Source organism: Triturus cristatus, chromosome 3_1 (assembly GCF_964204655.1).
Source record: "Triturus cristatus chromosome 3_1, aTriCri1.1, whole genome shotgun sequence".
In the NCBI taxonomy this organism is placed as follows: Eukaryota; Metazoa; Chordata; class Amphibia; order Caudata; family Salamandridae; genus Triturus; species Triturus cristatus.
In genome coordinates this window covers 11,373,177-11,391,800 of record NC_140583.1, presented here as the reverse complement: position 1 = coordinate 11,391,800, position 18,624 = coordinate 11,373,177, and the positions used below count along the sequence as shown (strand labels likewise).

Sequence of the window (18,624 nt, the reverse complement as noted above, 5' to 3'; positions counted from 1 at the left end):
GTTATGTTTAGGAAATAGGATTGTTTATTGCAACCAACTGTGACTGTTTACACAAATGTATTGCTTAAGACAAAAGTATTTATATTCAACCTCTCATTCTGAGAAAGTATATTTTTACCCCCTTTGTGGTTCTAAAAATAAAACAAGCATATTTTTTATATATACAAACCATTGGCCTAGAGTTCAGTTATTGAGTGTGTGAAACCATTTGCTGACTGAGTGTGTACAATAAATGCTTTACACTGTCCTCTGGTACTGCCTTACTGCTCGACCAAGCTACCACTTTTGAGAGTAAGGTCATACATGACTTTGACCTCTATCAGCCTCTGGGGGACTGTGGACTCTGTACACCCTGTACCTATTAGGGAACAGTATATACAGAGCCACTTTCTCACACAATGGTGCTGGGGGAAAAGCGTACGCAAATCTGCCGGACCAGTTCATCCATATCGCATTGCCCTGCGACTGCGGATGTGGGAACCTGGCGGCAAAGCTTTGGCATTTTGCGTTTTCGCTTGTGGCGAAGAGGTCTATCTCTGGATGACCCCACTGCTGGAAGTACGGTTGGAGTACTGACGGGTGTAACTCCCACTCGTGCATCTGGTGGCTGTGTCTGCTGAGCAGATCCGCCATCTGGTTGTCCTTGCCGGGGAGGTGTTCCGCCATGAGGAACATGTTCCTCTGAATGGCCCACTTCCACATGCTCTGAGCCAGATGAGACAACTGTGGGGAGTGTGTCCCTCCCTGCTTTTGTATGTAGTACATGGCGGTCATGTTGTCCGTCCGGATCAACACGACTTTGTTGCACAAGTGTACTTTGAATGCTTTCATAGCCAGGAAGATTGCCATCAGTTCTAGAAGGTTGATGTGCATCTTCTTTTGTTGTATTGTCCATAGTCCCTGCACTGTGTAGTTGAGTACATGAGCTCCCCATCCCTGGAGAGACGCGTCCGCTGTCAGTATTATTTGTGGAACTGGCTCTTGGAACGGTCGGCCTTTGCAAAGGTTTTGTGGGTTCCACCAATGCAGAGAGTTGTATGCCTGACCGCTCACCAACACTAGGTCTTTTAGTTGCCCGTGAGCCTGATTCCATTGACGTGCTAAGCACTCCTGAAGCGGGCGCAAAAGTAGTCTCGCGTGTGGGACTATGAAAATGCAGGAGGCCATCATGCCTATCAACTGCATAAACACTCGCGCGGGAAAGGAGTGTGGGGGTTTGAACTTGGAAATCAGCATTTGTATGCTGTTGATTCTCACTAAATTTGGCTGAGCTGTGGCCGCCAGAGTGTCTATGGTCGCACCTAGGTACTGTTGTACGTGTGCGGGTTGGAGATGTGATTTTGGGTAATTTAGTTAGAACCCCAGACTGTGAAGAAGGTGAATGGTGCGGGACATGTGGCTGGCACATTGCCGGGCTGACTTTGCCTGAACAAGCCAGTCGTCCAGGTAGGGGTAGACATGAATGTGTTGCCTCCGTAGATGTGCAGCCACAGTAGCTAGGCATTTGTGAAATCCCTGGGCGCCGTTGTCACGCCGAAGGGAAGAACCTTGAATTGGTAGTGCTGCCCTTGAATAGTGAACCAGAGATATTTCCTGTGTGATGGGTGAATGGGTATGTGGAAATACGCATCTTTGAGGTCTAGTGTGGCCAGGAAGTCTCCCTGTTTGAGCAGTGGGAGGACTTGTTGCAGGGTGAGCATGTGGAAATGCTCCGAAAGAATGTAGCGGTTGAGGGGTCTCAGGTCTGGTATAGGTCTGAGTGACCCGTCCTTTTTGGGTATTAAAAAGTACAGGGAGTACACCCCTGTACCTTGCTCGTGGACGGGTACGACCTCTATTGCGCCTTTTTGCAGCATACTTAGCACTTCCTGCTGTAATAGCGCTAAGTGCTCTGAGGACATAGGACGGTGTTTTGGGGGTATTGTGGGTGGAGTCGAGGTTAATTCTAGGCAGTAACCGTGTTTGATAATATCTTTGACCCACCTGTCCGTGGTGATGGAGTTCCACGTGTCCAGGAACTTTTGCAACCTTCCCCCGACAGGTGTTGTGTGGTCGGGAGGAAGGGAGAGGGCGTCACTGCTTGTTCTTGGGAGAGGATCTGGTATTGCCGTATCCGCGTCCTCTGCCCTTTGTGCTTGAACCACGATATCCACCCCTGGTGTTCTTATCGTAGGTACTTTGGGTGTTGCCCTTGTTGTAGGTTTGTTGTGACCCCTGTCCTCTACCTGCTCCTCTATTGCCGGGGCGACGAAAGGAGCCACTCCGAAAGGTCTGCGTTTGGAGCGCCCCCATGGACTTTGCAGTGTCTGTGTCCTTTTTTATTTTTTCTAGTGTGGTGTCAACCTCTGGCCCGAATAAGTAGTCTGGGTTGACCGGCTGGTTGAGGATGTTATTTTGCACCTCAGGTTTGAATCCGGAGATTCGTAACCAGGCGTGTCGTCGTAACATGACGCTAGTGTTTATGGCCCTGGCAGCTGTATCTGCGGCATCCAGTGCACACTTGATGGATGCGTTTGTGAGGAGTTGTCCCTCTCTGATGAGGATCTCTGCTCCTTCTTTGTATTGGTCAGGGAGATGTTGTAGTAAGGTTTCTAGTGTGTCGTAATGCGCTCGGTCGTAGCGAGCCAGGAGCGCCCGAGTATTGGCAATACGCCATATGTTATGTTATGTTACGCATTTTTATAAAGCGCGCAGCTGCCCCGGCAAAGGGGCGTCCCGGCGCTAACCACAAAAGTCCAGAGGAAAGGGAGGGGGGGATCAAACCACAGGAAAGAGGTAGGTCTTAATAGCTTTACAGAATGTGGTCAAACAGTCCACAGTACGGATTGACGGAGGCAGGGAGTTCCAGAGCTTAGGTGCCAAGAAACAAAAAGATTTGCCTCCAGCTCTGGATCTCTTGACTCTGGGGACAGCAGCCAGCATCAGATCGGATGAGCGCAAGGTGCGCCTAGGGGTATAAGGATTGATAAGATCAGATAAGATCTCGGGACCAGAGAGTTTGAGGATTTTAAAAGCAAGGCAGAGGGATTTATATTCAATTCTTTTTGAAATAGGGAGCCAGTGGAGGCGACGAATGGCTCCTCTTCCGGAGCATGATCTAGACAGACCTAGAATAGCGCGAGCTGCAGAATTTTGAGTGCGCTGGAGCCGATTCAGCTCAGCTTTATTGACCCCCAATAGCAGAGAGTTAGCATAGTCCAGTCTTGAAAGAATGGTTGCTTGGACTATGAGCTGGCGAGTTGCTGAGTCAAAAAAACGGAGAGCAGGCCGTAAAGTACGCAGCAACCCAAAGCAGGTGCCAGCTATCTTTTTGGTGTGATCCTGAAAATTTAGGGTCGAATCAAACAGCACGCCAAGGTTCTTCACCACCGATTAAGGGGGGGGGGGGGGGGGGGGGGGGGGGAGGACCCAGAGATGGAGGCCACCAATGGGAGTTCCAGAGCTCCTTGTTTTTGCCTACTAAAAGGACCTCTGATTTACCAGCATTAAGCTGGAGACAATTCTCCGTCAACCAGCCTGCGATAGCTTCAAGGCTCCGTTGGAATTGGGCGGCGTCTTGAACAAGGTTGTCAGAAAGAGCTACCGTGAGCTGGGTGTCATCGGCATATGAGACCATTGAGAGTCCATGGTGGCGAGCAACAGCGGCCAGGGGCTGAACATAAAGATTGAACAAAGCTGGGCTGAGTGCTGAACCCTGAGGAACCCCCTGCGTGATGGATTTAATGGCGGATGAAAAAGGAGGGGCCGAGACTTGAAAGGATCGATCGGTCAAAAAGGAACGGAACCATTCCAGAGCAGCGTCTTTAATCCCAGCTTCTTCCAGCCGGCGTAGGAGAATCTGATGCGACACCGTATCAAATGCGGCGCTCAAATCCAGTAATATGAGCGCTGCTGTTTGGCCGTTGTCAAGATGAAAACGTAAATTTTCGCTGACAGCTAGAAGAGCGGTTTCGGTGCTATAGCCCGAGCGAAAACCGTTTTGAGATTGATCTAAGATCTTATGTTAGCTGCTTGGGCTGCAACCCGTTTGCCGGAGGTCTCTAGCACCTTGGACTCTTTGTCCGGGGGAGGAGCATCCCCAGTCGTCTGCGAGTGCGCCCGTTTACGAGCATTCGCTACCACTATGGAATCCAGAGGCGACTGGCCTCTAATATAGGTAGGGTCCCCAGGCGCTGACCTATATTTTTTGTCGATTCTGGGGTTTATTACTCTTGCCCTGGTGGGTTCTTTGAAAATGTCCTTTGCTGGTTTGAGGACACCTTTCAACATGGGTAGAGTTTTAATATGTCTTTCTGAGGATGCGAAAGTATCCATGAGAAAATCGTCCTCGATGGTGTCAGAGTGGAGTTGAACACCATGATTGGCCGCAGCACGTTCAATGTGAGCGTTGAATGCGGCAGTGTCCTCTGTGGGAGACGTTTTTGCACCATATAGCTGCGTGTCCTGCGTATCCATAGGTGCGTTTGAGTCTACAGGGTCATCCCAAGCTTGGTCAGGGTCCTGTTGGCCTTCAGGGTCCATTTCTCCGGGGTAGGGGACGTGGTCACCCATGTAGTCCTCCAAAACGTCGGTTTCGGAGTGTGTCGGAGAGAAGGACTGTGGATCTTGGTGAGAGGTATGGAGAGGCTCGTAGAGAAGTGGTTCCGAATCCACTGGCAGCTTTTTCTTTAGTGGGATCCGGTAGGAGTCCAAAGCTGGCTCGGAAGTTATCCTTCTCTTATGAAGCATCATTCTGCCTGTTGCGGCATCGATGATGTGTGATGGCGACGTCTCCGTAGGAGAGTGTTCTGCAGGTGTGATCCTGGTGTGGGTGACACGTGTTCGAACAGTTTTGGCGCCGTGGATGGGGGCAGGCCAAAAGTGATGTTGGCCGGTGCCGGAGAAGCTTTTTGAGCCTTTTTCGGCTCGGAGCCTGACGTGTCCTGGAGGGCTGCCTTATCTTTGATGCGTTGCAAGGATGCTGAAACTTGCCGCACCTGGAACGCCGACGGTTCTGTGGCGCCGACCGGTTCCGTTGAGGCAGGCGTGGACTTCTTCGGTGCCACGGGGTCATCGAGTCGAGGAGAGGTAGTAGCTGTCTACGGCGTCGATGATTGTGCCTTTGGTGCTGCTTTCGAAGTGGTGTGAGACAGCAGCCATTTTGACCTTTGTGGCCGGAGCCGATTGTTTCGGTGCCGGGAGCCGAGGCGGTTTGGCGGTACCGATGGTCTTTTTCCGCGTGTCGGCGCCGACGTCGGCTGCTGCAAGCTCGGCACCGAAGTACCGTTTGGTGCGGTCGGTGCCGACGGGTTTGGCTGGCGTCGAAGGTGTGGTGGGCTTCGATCCGACCAGTGTGATTTTCAGTTTCGGTTTCTGCTGAACCGACACGGCTTTCGGTTTCGATGAAGGGAAACGAAAAGTTTCTTACCTGTCGGTGTAGTTTTGCAGCTTGAAGATCTTTCTGGATTCACTATGCTGTGCATTATTCCGCGATCTTGTGGTTGGGTCCGGATTCGTAGTCTTTTCTTTGTTTTTTTTTTGTTTTTTTTTTGTAGCCCAGGTGGGCGTCGACGTCCACCATTTGGTGCACCTCCCGTGACGTCGTCGTGCTTCCTGCGGAAGTCCCACCTTTGGGGCGCCATCTTCGGGTTCTTTTTTCCCTTTTTTTTTTTTTTTTTTTTTTTTTTAACCCTAGGCGATTGATTAATCCTTTTGTCCATATTTCTGTACGTTTCCACTTCTTTGATCCTATCCATTTCACCCCCTCTTCCTCCAGCCTCATCTTCCTGGCGGAGGTGGGTGGGTTCGCTAGTGAATCCAGAAAGATCTTCAAGCTGCAAAACTACACCGACAGGTAAGAAACTTTTCGTTTTGCAGCGTGAATCTTACTGGATTCACTATGCTGTGCATAGATTTTGTAGCGGTTTTCCTATTTTTGTGGTGGCTGGGTGGAAGATGATCGCTGGTCGTTGAAAATGTGTTGTAGCACCTTCTGTCCGACCTGTGCTTCCTTATTCATTTGAATGTCCACGCAGTAGTGCTTTGTGAACGTGTGCACAGATGCCCAAGTTGCTGCGAGACAAATGTCTTGGATGGGCGTGTTTGCCAGGAAGGCAACTGTGGCCCCTTTCTTCCTTGTGGAGTGAGCCTGAGGCCCCTCCGTTAGCTCCTGTCCAGCCTGTTTGTGGCAGAATTGAATAGTGAGGGCAATCCACCTAGCGATGGTGCCCTTGGTCACTGGTCTACCCATGAAGCTAGTAGCAAAGGACACAAACAGCTGCTTCGACTTCCTGAGTTCCTTGGTTCTTTCAATGTAGTGCATCACCGCTCTTCTGGCATCGAGGGTGTGCAGGGCCTTTTCTGCGTTTGTAGTCGGGTTTTGGAAGAAACTCGGTATCTGGATACTCTGATTCATGTGGAACGCCGACACTACCTTGGGCATGAAGTGTGGGTCCGTCCTCAGGACTACCCTGTCTTTGTGAATTTGAATGTAGGGCTCCTGTAGCGTTAGTGCTTGAAGCTCGCTCACCCTGCGTAGTGAGGTTATGGCCACTAGAAAGGCAGTTTTCATCGTCAACATTTGTAGAGTGGCCTTGTGAATGGGTTCAAACGGCGCCTTCATGAGCTCCGTCAGAACCACGTTTAAATTCCATGCCGGCGGCGGCAACCTTTTCGGGGGTGCCATTCTTTTGGCTCCCTCCATGAATCTCTTCACCACCTGCGAGGTGAAGAAGCTTCCACCCTTCTCACCTCTGGTGTAGGCAACGATCGCTGCTAGGTGTACCCTTAGGGAGCTCGAGCAGAGGTTACTCTTTAGAAGGTGTGTGAGGTACCTCAGCACAGTTGAGTCTCTTGTCATTCTGTTTTGCAGGCCCTTTTTCCTGCACCACACCGTGAATCTCTTCCACTTTGCGCTGTAGCACTTTCTTGTAGTAGGTTTCCTTGCCTCCCGTAGCACTCGCATAGTGCTCTTCGGTAACCTTAGGTGTGCGAACTCTAGGACTTCAGGAGCCATGCTGCTAGGTTGAGTGTCTCTGGCTCTGGGTGCAGGACCTCCCCGTTTTGCATTGAGAGCAGGTCTTTTCTCCTCTCGAACCTGTACGGATTGCCTTGCGCCATTTCTTGAATCTGTGAGAACCATGTCTGCCTCGCCCACTGTGGAGCCACCAGGATCAGAGTCATGTTGCTGGTTCTGCACTTGTCGAGCACTCTGTGCAACAGGGGTATCGGTGGAAAGGCGTAGGCAAATGTCCTCCACCAGCTTATCCATAGGGCATTTCCCTTGGATTGCTGATCTGGTTGCCTGGACGCGAAGCTTTGGCATTTTGCATTGTGGCGTGTTGCAAATAGGTCTATTGTGGGAGTCCCCCATCTCTGGAAGATTTTCTCCGTTTCCTGGCCATTGAGCTCCCACTCGTGTGATGCTGAGGTCTGTCTGCTCAGCCAGTCTGCCTCCACATTGTCCTTCCCTGGTAGGTGAATTGCCAGTAGATCTATCTTGAGAGGTATGGCCCATCTCCAAATCTCCTGAGCTAGGGATGAGAGGGGAAACGACTGTGTCCCCCCTTGTTTGTTGATGTAGAACATCGCCGTGGTGTTGTCTGTCTGTACCAATACCCTCTGGCCGAACAGGTGTCTCTGGAATGCCTTCAGGGCTAACAGTATCGTTTTCAACTCGAGGTAGTTGATGTGGCGGACCGCGTCTGCTGGAGCCCATAGACCCCTCACTCTGAGGTTGTCCATGTGCGCTCCCCATCCCTTCTGCGATGCGTCCGTGGTAATGGTCATTGTTGGGCTTGGTGGTGTCAGGCTTCTCCCCGTTGTTATGTTGTCTCTGTTCCACCAAGTTATCTCCTCCTGCACTGCGTGCGTAACAACCACTAGATCCTCCCAACTTCCGTTTGCTTGTGACCATTGCTGTTGCAGCCATTCCTGGAATGGTCTCATGTGCAGGCGTACATTCGGCACCAGCTGGATACAGGACGCCATCATCCCCATCATCTTGCTCACCGCCCTCACTGTCAGAGCTCGCCCCTTCTGGTAGAGCTGCGTCTCCTTCAGTAGAGCATCTGTCCTCCTGTCGCTGGGCACTACTGTACTGTTGAGGGAGTTGATCTTTGCCCCCAGGAAAATCTTTACCTGTTCCGGTTCCAGCGATGATTTTCCCCAGTGGATGGAAAATCCCAGATTTGTGAGGGTGTCTGTTACGCGTTTTGCGTGCCTCTCGCACTTCTCGCGTGAGTTTGCCTTGACCAGCCAGTCGTCCAAGTAGGGGTATACGTGTATTCCCTGCTTTCGTAGGTGTGCCGCTACCGCCGACAGGCATTTCGTAAAGACCCTTGGCGCAGATTTTAATCCGAAGGCCAGGGTTGTGAACTGGTAGTGTTCCTGTTCGATGTTGAATCTTAGAAGGCCCTTGTGCCTTCTGTTTATTGGGATGTGAAGGTAGGCATCCTTGAGGTCCACGGTGACCATGAAGTCCCCTTCTCTTATCTGTGGCAGTACCTCCTGCAGTGAAGTCATTTTGAACCTTTGCGTTCTGATGAACTTGTTTAGGTAACGGAGGTCCAGTATGGGTCTGAGGTCTCCGTCTACCATCGGCACCACGAAGTAGTTTGAGTAGACCCCTTTGTTGCGTTCCCTGAACGGCACCGTCTCTATGGCTCCCTTTTGTAGGAGTTTCCGCGTTTCTTCTCTGAGTATTGCCAGTTCTTGGGCCGATCTCTGTCTTCCCTTCGGCTTCCTGTTTGGAGGTCTTTTCTCCAAGTCTACGCAGTATCCGTACTGCACGATGTTCCGTATCCACTTGTCTGTGGTTATACGCCGCCACTCCTGAAGGTAGAACCTCAGCCTTCCGCCTACTGGTGACGTATGCTCGTAGGCTCTTGAATCTTCTCTTCCCCCTGATGACACTTTTTTGCGCCTCACCCTTGGGGACCTTACGAGGGTAGGCGTCTTCTTGCGTGCTGAGTCACTTCGAGGAGGGCTGATCGCCCCCTCTCCTCCTTTGGCCACGTCCGTTCCCTCTCCCGCGAAAGGACTGGCCCCGGGGTTGATATTGCCAGCTTTGCTTCTGCTGACTTTGTCCGTGACCTTCGCCCTGCTGACCTTGCTGGAACGCCTGGTGCGACGTCCCCTGCTGGCTTCCACCCCTACCGTAGGGTCTCCTCGAGGGATTTCCTCGTCTCATTCCCCTCAGCTGTAGGGCCCCCATGGACCTCGCTGTCTCGTTTTCCTTCTTGAGCTGGGTGAGCTTTTCGTCCACCGTTGCTCCGAACAGTGTCTCTCCGTTGAAGGGGGTGCCAAGGATGTTGTTCTGCACTTCCGGTTTGAATCCCGAGATTCTTAGCCATGCATGCCTCCTCTCTGTGACCCCTATGGCCATGAGTCTTGCTGAAGTCTCTGCCCCATCCAACGCCGTCTTTATACAGGAGTTGGCGATGTTCTTGCCTTCATCCACCAGGTGAGAGGCTCTCTGGCGGTATTCTTCGGGGAGGTGCTTTACTAGCTCCCCCATCTCATCCCAGTGTTGGTATTGGTGTCTATTGAGGAGTGCATTCGAATTCGCCATGCGCCAGTGCATTGCGGCGTTCCTCTCGACCTTTCTGCCTGTGAGGTCGATCCTCCTGCTCTCCTTATCCGGAGGTGGGCCCGAAGTTGCTGGAACGTTGGCCCTTCTCCTGGCCGTGGAGGCTATGATGGAGTCTGCGGTGACGCTACCCTTGATGTAAGGTGGGTCCAGGGAGGAGTGCTTATATTTCTTCTCTGTCCTGGGCGTGATCGACCGGCAGGTGGCAGGCTCCTTGAAGGCTTCTCTCCCCTGGTTCATCACGCTTTGTAGCATGGGGAGGAACTGACTCCTAGTCTGGATGGGGAGCAGTGTTTCGACGAGAAAATCGGCTTTCGGCCTCTCCTCGTCGAGTTTGACGCCGAAGGCCATTGCTGCGCTCTTCACCACCATATTGTATACCCCGATGTCGTCGGGTGGCGAAGGCCTCGAGGGGTACGTGTCCACGGCCTCCTCCGGGTTTTCGGTGTCGAGATCGTGCCATTCGACGTCGTTGCTGGTAGATGCCGCCGATTCGTAGAACGACTGTTGGTCTTCTTCCTCGGCTTCTTCCTCATAATAGGGCTCCTCTTCTTCCTCGAGATCCCTTGTCAGCCCTTCGGCGTCGAACTCGTCTTCGACCTCGACGACGTCCGCCGATGAAACAGTTGGAATCTTGAATTCCTTCATCCTGGCGTCGAACTCCTTCTTCCTTTGAAGGATGTTCTCCATTTCGGCCTCGAGCCGCCTCTTCTTTTTCTCCATTTCGGAGACGCTTTCGGCGTCGACCGCGGGTCTCTTCGATGAAACTTGCGTCGACGTCGAACGTTCTTTCTGCGTCGATCGGCCAGTTTCATGGGATGATTTCGACGACCCTTGCCTTTCGGCGTCTTTCTGCACCAGGGAGTCCTTTTGTAAGGATCCGCTGGGCCTTTTGTCCGAAGTTCCCCCTTTGGACGACGAAGTTTTCGGCGCCGGGGCTCCCTTCGTGGACCTTGACTCAGTTTTTCTCGAGTCACCCTCGTGTTTGAGGTGTTTTTTGATTTGCGCTCGACGATTCTCTTACCTCGTCTTCTTTTTTCTTGTCGGTCTCTACGACCGTGAAGTTTTCGGCTGTCTCGGCGACGTTGTCCTCGTCGTCCGTGTCGAGGCCCAGCTCGTAGAGTGTCGGGGGTTTCCCTTTGCCATCCATGTTGGCGTTGGCTCTTCTCTGCCTCTCTCTCACCCTGAGTGTCTTCGGCGCGAAGGCTGAGCAGGCGTTGCAGTCGATACTCTGGTGATCCACCGGTAGGCAGAGGTTGCAAACCGGATGCTGGTCTTTCTGCGCGAACTTGTGGTGGCAGTTTGGGCAGAACTTGAATGGCGTCTTGTCCATTTCGCTCAGGGTCTCTGAGCGTGCATTCTCCAAGGCTGTCGAAGAAAAAAGGTTCGCTGGTCCTCTTTCTTCGCGCTCCTGATGAAATCTGTTCTATTCCTGATGTCTTCTCTTGATTCTATCGATGAAACTCGCTTTTCTTCCTTCTTCCTCCGAGTGAATTTCTGGAGCTTCCCGATGACGATCCAGACCCAACGGCGGAAAAAAGAATCTGAAGATGGCGCCCCAAAGGTGGGACTTCCGCAGGAAGCACGACGACGTCACGGGAGGTGCACCAAATGGTGGACGTCGACGCCCACCTGGGCTACAAAAAAAAAAAAAAAAAAAAACCAAAGAAAAGACTACGAATCCGGACCCAACCACAAGATCGCGGAATAATGCACAGCATAGTGAATCCAGAAAGATTCACGCTGCAAAACCAGACGTTTTGGGTAGTAATGGCTGCCGCTGAATGTCCGAGGCCGGGCCAGAGGGCGGGGCCGAATGGATGCGGGATAGGTCTTGGGTAAGGCCCGAAGGCGATCCCTCGACCGGAGCCATAGACTGACGCACTGGGATATCCACAGTCTGTACGGGTAGGCCTTGCTCATCACCGGAGCTACTCTCTTCGGCCCCTAAGGCCTCATTGTAGTCTCCTACCTCGGTGTCGGCTTCTTCTCTGTGAAAGAGTTGTTCTTCGACGTCTTCCGATCCGGAGTCGTGGTCGGAAGCGGGGCTGGAGGGTAGGTGCTCCACGTCTTCCACATCCTCGTCCTCGGCGTTGAAGATGTCGGTCGGGGCCGGTGCCGCTTGCTGCGCTTCGAGTCTCGCTGCTCGACGATTCCGGAGAGTCTTTTTGGATCGGAATCGGGCACAGGCCATACATGTGGACTCGTCGTGATCCGGCGAAAGGCATTTGTTGCACACCGGGTGGACGTCGACATGGGGATATTTCGCATTGCATACAGGGCACCGCTTGAATGGTGTCCTCGATTCCATCGTCGATGTCGGGTCGATGGTCGGGTATGATGCGAAAAAGTTGTTCTGGAAGTTAGTAAACTAACAAATAACTATCGATACCGATCGGGAACAGTACCGACGCGAACTAAAGGCCTTTTGGCCTGTAAAAAGTTTTTCCTAACTTGAGTCAAGATAAGCACATCCGAACCCAATGGCGGAAAAAAACAATCTGAGGATGGAGAGGATGCCCATGCGCACTGTAGTCCAGGGGAGGAGTCACCTATCCCAGGATACTTCGAAGACTCTTCCAGGACAACAACGTGCAAACATCCGGACCCAACACTAGGCGGCGATCTATGCACAGATATGAATTCAGCAGCCCACATGCCTCGAACATACAGAGCCACTTTCTCACACACAGATACCACTAACTTGAGAGTAAAGTATTATATACTTTAGCCACTGCTTTATTACTGGGGATCCACTGGACTTTATGCACACTATACCTTACTTTGGTATAGTATATACAGAGCCAGCTTCCCAAATCACTGCTGCAAATATATTAGCATATAGTATTACAAGCTTTTGACTTGGGAAGTTAAAGTAGATACAGTTGGTCCATTGTACAAAAAACCAAAGATTTTGTCATTGTCACTCAGTGTGGAGCTTACACTGCTGTACTAACATTGTTACCCGGTTTCCCAGCCTGGTGACTGGCATGAATTCAAGCATGTGACTATTAAAAAGACACCAGTGCTGAAGAACCAGTTACAGGAAAGTAACTTTTCCTTACATCCTATTATGAGAGCAAAAAGCAGAAAGAACACCAGTTTTAGGCTTAGATGAGACAATTTCATTATACTGAACTTTCAAGGGGGATGTTATTAATAGCCGATAGAGTACAGGCAGGAAAGATATGTATACGACACGTATATGGTCTAGTCAAAGGGAGTGTCAGTCATCTTACCCCAGGGAGAATCTTCATGTTGTGAAGAGCATTCTGTGCTTCTAACGCAGATTTACGTGTATAAAATGTGACAAAACAGCACCCTGGTAAACAAAAAAGATCTTGTAAAGAACTGCATGAATCATTGGTCTCTGCACAGTCACAGTGTGATATTACAAATTACCTAAAATTCAATTACCAATCACCCAGTGAACCAGAATAAGTAGATTAGTATACAAATGCAAACAATTTCTAAAGACAATGAATATAAAAGAATTAAAAGCATAATTTTGGTCTTACTGCATTAATCATAGTTTAATATGCATTACTAGTTGTGATAAAGTGCCATCTTTCTTGCATAGTATGCCCCCACTTTTTGCTGAATTGCTGATGTACTTTAGAGTGTCCCCTGGGCTCCTGCCAATCAGGGACCCAGGGCCTGTGTTCCTTCCCTAAAACTGCATGAAGCCTATCCCCAATTGGCATCTCTTGCCACTGGTCAGCCCCTGGTAAATGGTACCACAGGTACCCAGGGCACTGTGACCAGGGAAGGCCTCTAAGGGGTGTGTGAGAAAGTGCCATCTTTCTTGCATGGTATGCCCCCACTTTTTGCTAAATTGCTGAATGTACTTCGATTGAGTGTACCCTGGGTTCCTGCCAATCAGGTGCCCAGGGCCTATGTTCCTTCCTTAAACCACACAAACTCCAAATTGGCAAACCCTAGCCACATGTCAGCCCCTAGTAAATGGTACCCTAGGTACCCAGGGCCTTGTGGCCAGGGAAGGCCTCTAAGGGCTGCAGCACTCATTGTGCCACCCTCAGAGGCCCTGTACCCTTACACACACTGCCCTTGCAGGCTGAGTGTCTGGGTGCAGGACAAAACAAAGAGTCTACATGGCACACATCACTGTGTACCATGCCCATCACCTACACTGCCAAGGCATATGTCAGCCACCCCTCTAGCTGGGTGCATTACGCCTATGGTGTGGGCACAGGAGCAGGAGCCCTGTGCCCCTACAGTACCCGGGTCCATTCCTGGGCACTGTAAGTGCAGTGCTGTCATTTAAGAGTACATGGTACTGAGAGCTTGTCAAACACGAGCTCCACAGCACCATATTGGCAACACTGAAGCCTGGGAAGTTTGGTATCAAACTTCTCAGCACATTGAACCCACACTGATGCCAGTGTAGGATTTAATGTACTAAGCACCCCAGAGGGCATCTTAGAGATGCCCCCTTACAGCTAACTTACAATCCACGTCTGCTCTGAGGCTGCCCAGGCTGCCACACAGCAGACACGTTGCTGGACCCCTGGGTGGGAGAGCCCCTGCTCTCCCGGGCCTACAACAATGCACATCCTGGGTGAGGTGAGACATCTCCTCCCCCAGGATGAGCAAAGGGAAGCTTCAAAGGCAGGCCGCCATTTGGAGTTTCCCCAGGCCACTGCAACCCCCCACTCTGGCGGGAAGCTTGGCCGGAAACCCCATACAAGGACAGGGGATGTGCCAGCCTGCCCACCCCACCCCTCAGGTGGGGGAGGCGAGGTGAAGCACATCTCCGGGCTCTCGCCATCTTGAAGATGGGAGGCCCTACCCTATCAGGATTAGGCTACTGCCCCCCTCCCACAGGAGAGAGGCAGGATAGGGGGTGTACCCACCCCAGGACCAGGACCCATTGGTCCCTGGTCTTCACCTACCTGTAACGCCCCTAAATCTAGTATTTAGGGGCACCCTGAACCTTCCTTCCTCAGATTCCAGATAGAAAACTACAAGAAGAGCAAGAAGAACAAGGACCTGCCCTGCAGCTGCTAAAAAGAGAAGAAGACACCAACTGCTTTGGCCCCAGCCCTATCGGCCTGTCGACTCTCGAACCTGCACCAGCGCGGCATCTCTCGTGGCCAGCAACCTCACCAACCCCGGAGGACCTGGCTACCTTTTGGCTCTAAGCCCCTGGGACTCCCATGAGTAGAGGCTCTACTCAAGAAACCTATTTTTAACCCCTGGCAGCAGCCCGGAACCGCGGACCCAACACACTCTGCACCAGCCAAGCCTGGCCAGTGCCGGAGTAGACAAAGACCCTGAGGACGACCCCACGGCGACTGTGACCCCGAGTCCGGCACCCAAGGACCCCCCTCGACATCCCGGAAGAAGCCTGCAGCCTCAGAACCGAGTGCCACCCCAACCGCGATCAACCAGAGGGTAAGATTCCCGACGTCAAAAGGCACCCCTGCACCCGGCGCCCTGCGGCCCCCTGTTCCCAATCCCGGGGTACCCACCTAACCTACAACTACCCAACTTACCTCTCGAAGTGGTGGTGGCACCTGAAACATCCTCCTCCCCGAGCCTGCAGCCTTTTTCCAAACCTGAACATTCCCATTGATTTCCATTGAGCGCCCGAAGGCTCAAAAGCACCCTGCACCCAGCCGCCCGAGTGGCCCTGGCAGTGCACTCTCTACACTAATCTACTTCCCCACTTGCCCTGAGTAAGTGACCAGGAGCCCAGCTCCCACAGCCGCGTGGCTTGCCAGACAGCAGCCACCAACCAAGGCCCCCCTATCCCTCATAGGATAACATTGGGCCCAACTCTCTCTGCACCCGGCCGTCCTGAAACCGCTGAGGGTGAACCAACTGTACCTACCTGACACTGGGGGACCCCTGAGTCCATGCCCGGACTTTCAACTCTGCCAGTCGAGTACTTACCCTTAAATCGCTAACTTCATTTTCCTCATAGGGTAACGTTGACTGGCTTTTTCTTCAAAAATCTTCTAAGTGTGAACTTTTCAAAACTACAAAAATTCACCAAAAATCAGCCAAGTGACAAAAACGAATTTACTCACCTGCTCCTAGGTGAGCTCCCAGTGCTGGATCTTGGTGCCCAGCCCTGACCCTGAAAAGTGTTCACAACTATACTTACCTCTAACTCATTTTTCTCCCATAGGAAACCATTGTCTGCTTTTCTGTGAAATTTCTTCTAAGTGTCTATTTTTGCAAATTTGAAGTATTCTTTTAAAATCGTACCATTTCTGCAAACGAAATTACTTACCTGTTTTCGATAAGGACCCCAGTCCTGGGTCTAGGCACCCAGTCCTGGATTACTAAAGTAACGATAAAGTACTCTACCTTCAATGTGAATTTCTTGCCATAGAGATCCATTGAATGTTTTCTTTGAAATATTTTCTAAGTGCTAACTTTTGAAATAGCTAAATATTATTTAAAAATCATTACAGTTATTAAGTCGACTTTCATCACTTGATTCTGAATACTGACCCAAGGCTGGATCTAGGAGCCAGACCTGGAATTCCAAAAGTAATCTGAAAAGTAATTTATTACAAATAACCTGAATTTACCATTGAGCTCAATGCATTGTTATGTTTAGGAAATAGGATTGTTTATTGCAACCAACTGTGACTGTTTACACAAATTTATTGCTTAAGACAAAAGTATTTATATTCAACCTCTCATTCTGAGAAAGTATATGTTTACCCCCTTTGTGGTTCTAAAAATAAAACAAGCATATATTGTGTATATATATATATATATAAACCATTGGCCTAGTGTTCAGTTATTGAGTGTGTGAAACCATTTGCTGACTGAGTGTGTACAATAAATGCTTTACACTGTCCTCTGGTACTGCCTTAATGCTCAACCAAGCTACCACTTTTGAGAGTAAGGTCATACCTAACTTTGACCTCTATCAGCCTCTGGGGGACTGTGGACTCTGTACACCCTGTACCTATTAGGGAACAGTATATACAGAGCCACTCTCTCACAGGGTGCAGCACTTATTGTGCCACCCTTAGAGGCCTAGTACCCTAACACAAACACGCTGCCCTTGCAGGTTGAGTGTCTGGGTGTGAGAAAGTGGCTCTGTATATACTGTTCCCAAATAGGTACAGGGTGTACAGAGTCCATAGTCCCCAGAGGTTTGGCAGAGGCTAAAGTTAGATATAAGGATTAGATACTTACCTGTAATCCTCATCAAAGTCATAAACACTAGAATATTCCCGCCTTTGCGCGGGACCCCGGAAACACCATCATATATGTGATATATATATATATAATGAATATTATAAAAGTAAATGCAGCCTTTCATAACCAGAGTTGAATAATGCTGTAAGAACTATCCTGTGTACCACAAATAAATTATGCAATATAAACAATATATCACGAAAAACAGGAAAGAAAACAGCAGTAAAGCATGTTTGAAACCGGTTTAATGCTTAGTATTTAGCCTGAAACCTCAGATAGGACTGAAAGCATTGACAGCTCACAGGCTGCATTGTAGAAAAACACAGCCTAGACTCTTCGCGACACAGAAAAAACTGTATAGTCAGTGCAATCCATCTAGCAATGGTGCCCGTTGTCACTGGTCTACCCATGAAACTCGTTGCAAAGGACACAAAGAGCTGCTGAGTTTTTCTGTGCTCCTTGGTCCTCTCAATGTAGTGCATCACCGCTCTCCTAGCGTCTAGAGTGTGTAGAGCCTTTTCTGCGTTCGAAGTTGGGTTTTGAAAGAAACTCGGTATCTGAATACTCTGGTTCAAATGGAATGCCGACACGACTTTAGGCATGAAGTGTGAGTCCGTTCTCAGGACAACCCTGTCCTTGTGTATCTGTATGTAGGGCTCTTGTAGCGTTAGTGCTTGCAGTTCGCTCACCCTGCGTAGCGAGGTTATGGCTACCAGAAATGCCGTTTTCATAGTCAACATTTGCATTGATGCCTTGTGTATGGGTTCAAATGGTGCTTTCATAAGCTCCGTCAGGACCACGTTGAGGTTCCATGCCAGCGGCGGCAACCTTTTAGGTGGCGCGATTAGTTTTGCTCCTTCTATGAATCTCTTTACTACCTGCGACGTAAAGAAACTTCCACCCTTCTCCCCTCTTGTGTAGGCTACTATCGCCGCTAGGTGTACCCTTAGGGAGGTGGAGCATAGGTTACTTTTCAGAAGGTGCGTGAGGTATCTCAGCACTGTTGAGTCCTTTGTCATTTTATTTTGCAGCCCATTTTTCCTGCACCATATTGTAAATCTTTTCCATTTTGCACTATAGCATTTGCGTGTAGTTGGTCTCCTTGCCTCTCGCAGCACTCGCATAGTGCTTGGAGGCAATCTAAGGTCCGCAAACTCCAAGTCTTCAGGAGCCATGCCGCCAGGCTGAGGCTCTCTGGTTCTGGGTGCAGGACCTCTCCGTTCTGCATGGAGAGCAGGTCCTTTCTTCTTGTGAATTTGTTTAGGAATCTTAGGTCCAGGATGGGTCTTAGTGATTCGTTCACCTTTGGTACCAGGAAGTAGTTTGAGTACACCCCCTTGTTCCTCTCTCTGCATGGCACTGATTCCATGGTCCTCTTTTTCAGTAGTTGAAGTGTCTCCTCCCTGAGTTGAGCGAGCTCTTGACCCGAGCGCTGTCTTCTCTTTGGTTTCTTGTTTGGAGGCCTTTTCTCTAACTATGCAGTATCCGTGCTGTATGACGTTGAGAACCCATTTGTCTGAGGTTATTTGTTGCCATTGTTGCAGGTAGAGGCCCAGTCTTCCGCCTACCGGTGTTGCATGTTCGTAGGCGCTTGTTTTGTGTAACCCCCTTGGTGTTCTTACATTGCGCTTCACCCTTCGGGGTATGCTGGGGGTGAGCGTCTTTTTGCGTGTAGTCACTTAGATGAGGGTTGGTCTCCCCCTCTCCTCCTTTGGCCACATCCGTTTCCCCTCCCGCGAAAGGACTGGCCTCGAGGCTGGTACTGCCAGTTCTGCTTCTGAGGTCCCTGCTGGCTGAGACTGTCTCCCTGCTGCCCTTGCTGGAATGTCTGGTGCGATGTACCCTGCTTGATTCCTCCCCTTCCGTAGGGT

General features: G+C 50.6%; 1 protein-coding gene across 7 annotated transcripts in view; it reads right to left on the bottom strand.

The window, feature by feature from the left end:
- Window positions 1–18,624, bottom strand: part of CELF1 (CUGBP Elav-like family member 1) — a 548,902-nt gene that overhangs the window by 443,243 nt on the left and 87,035 nt on the right. For all 7 annotated transcript variants that reach the window (XM_085646533.1, XM_085646539.1, XM_085646537.1 and 4 more), the window contains exon 4: window positions 12,808–12,890. In XM_085646533.1, coding sequence (XP_085502659.1) covers window positions 12,808–12,890 — 83 coding nt within the window. The remainder of the gene's footprint in view (window positions 1–12,807; window positions 12,891–18,624) is intronic.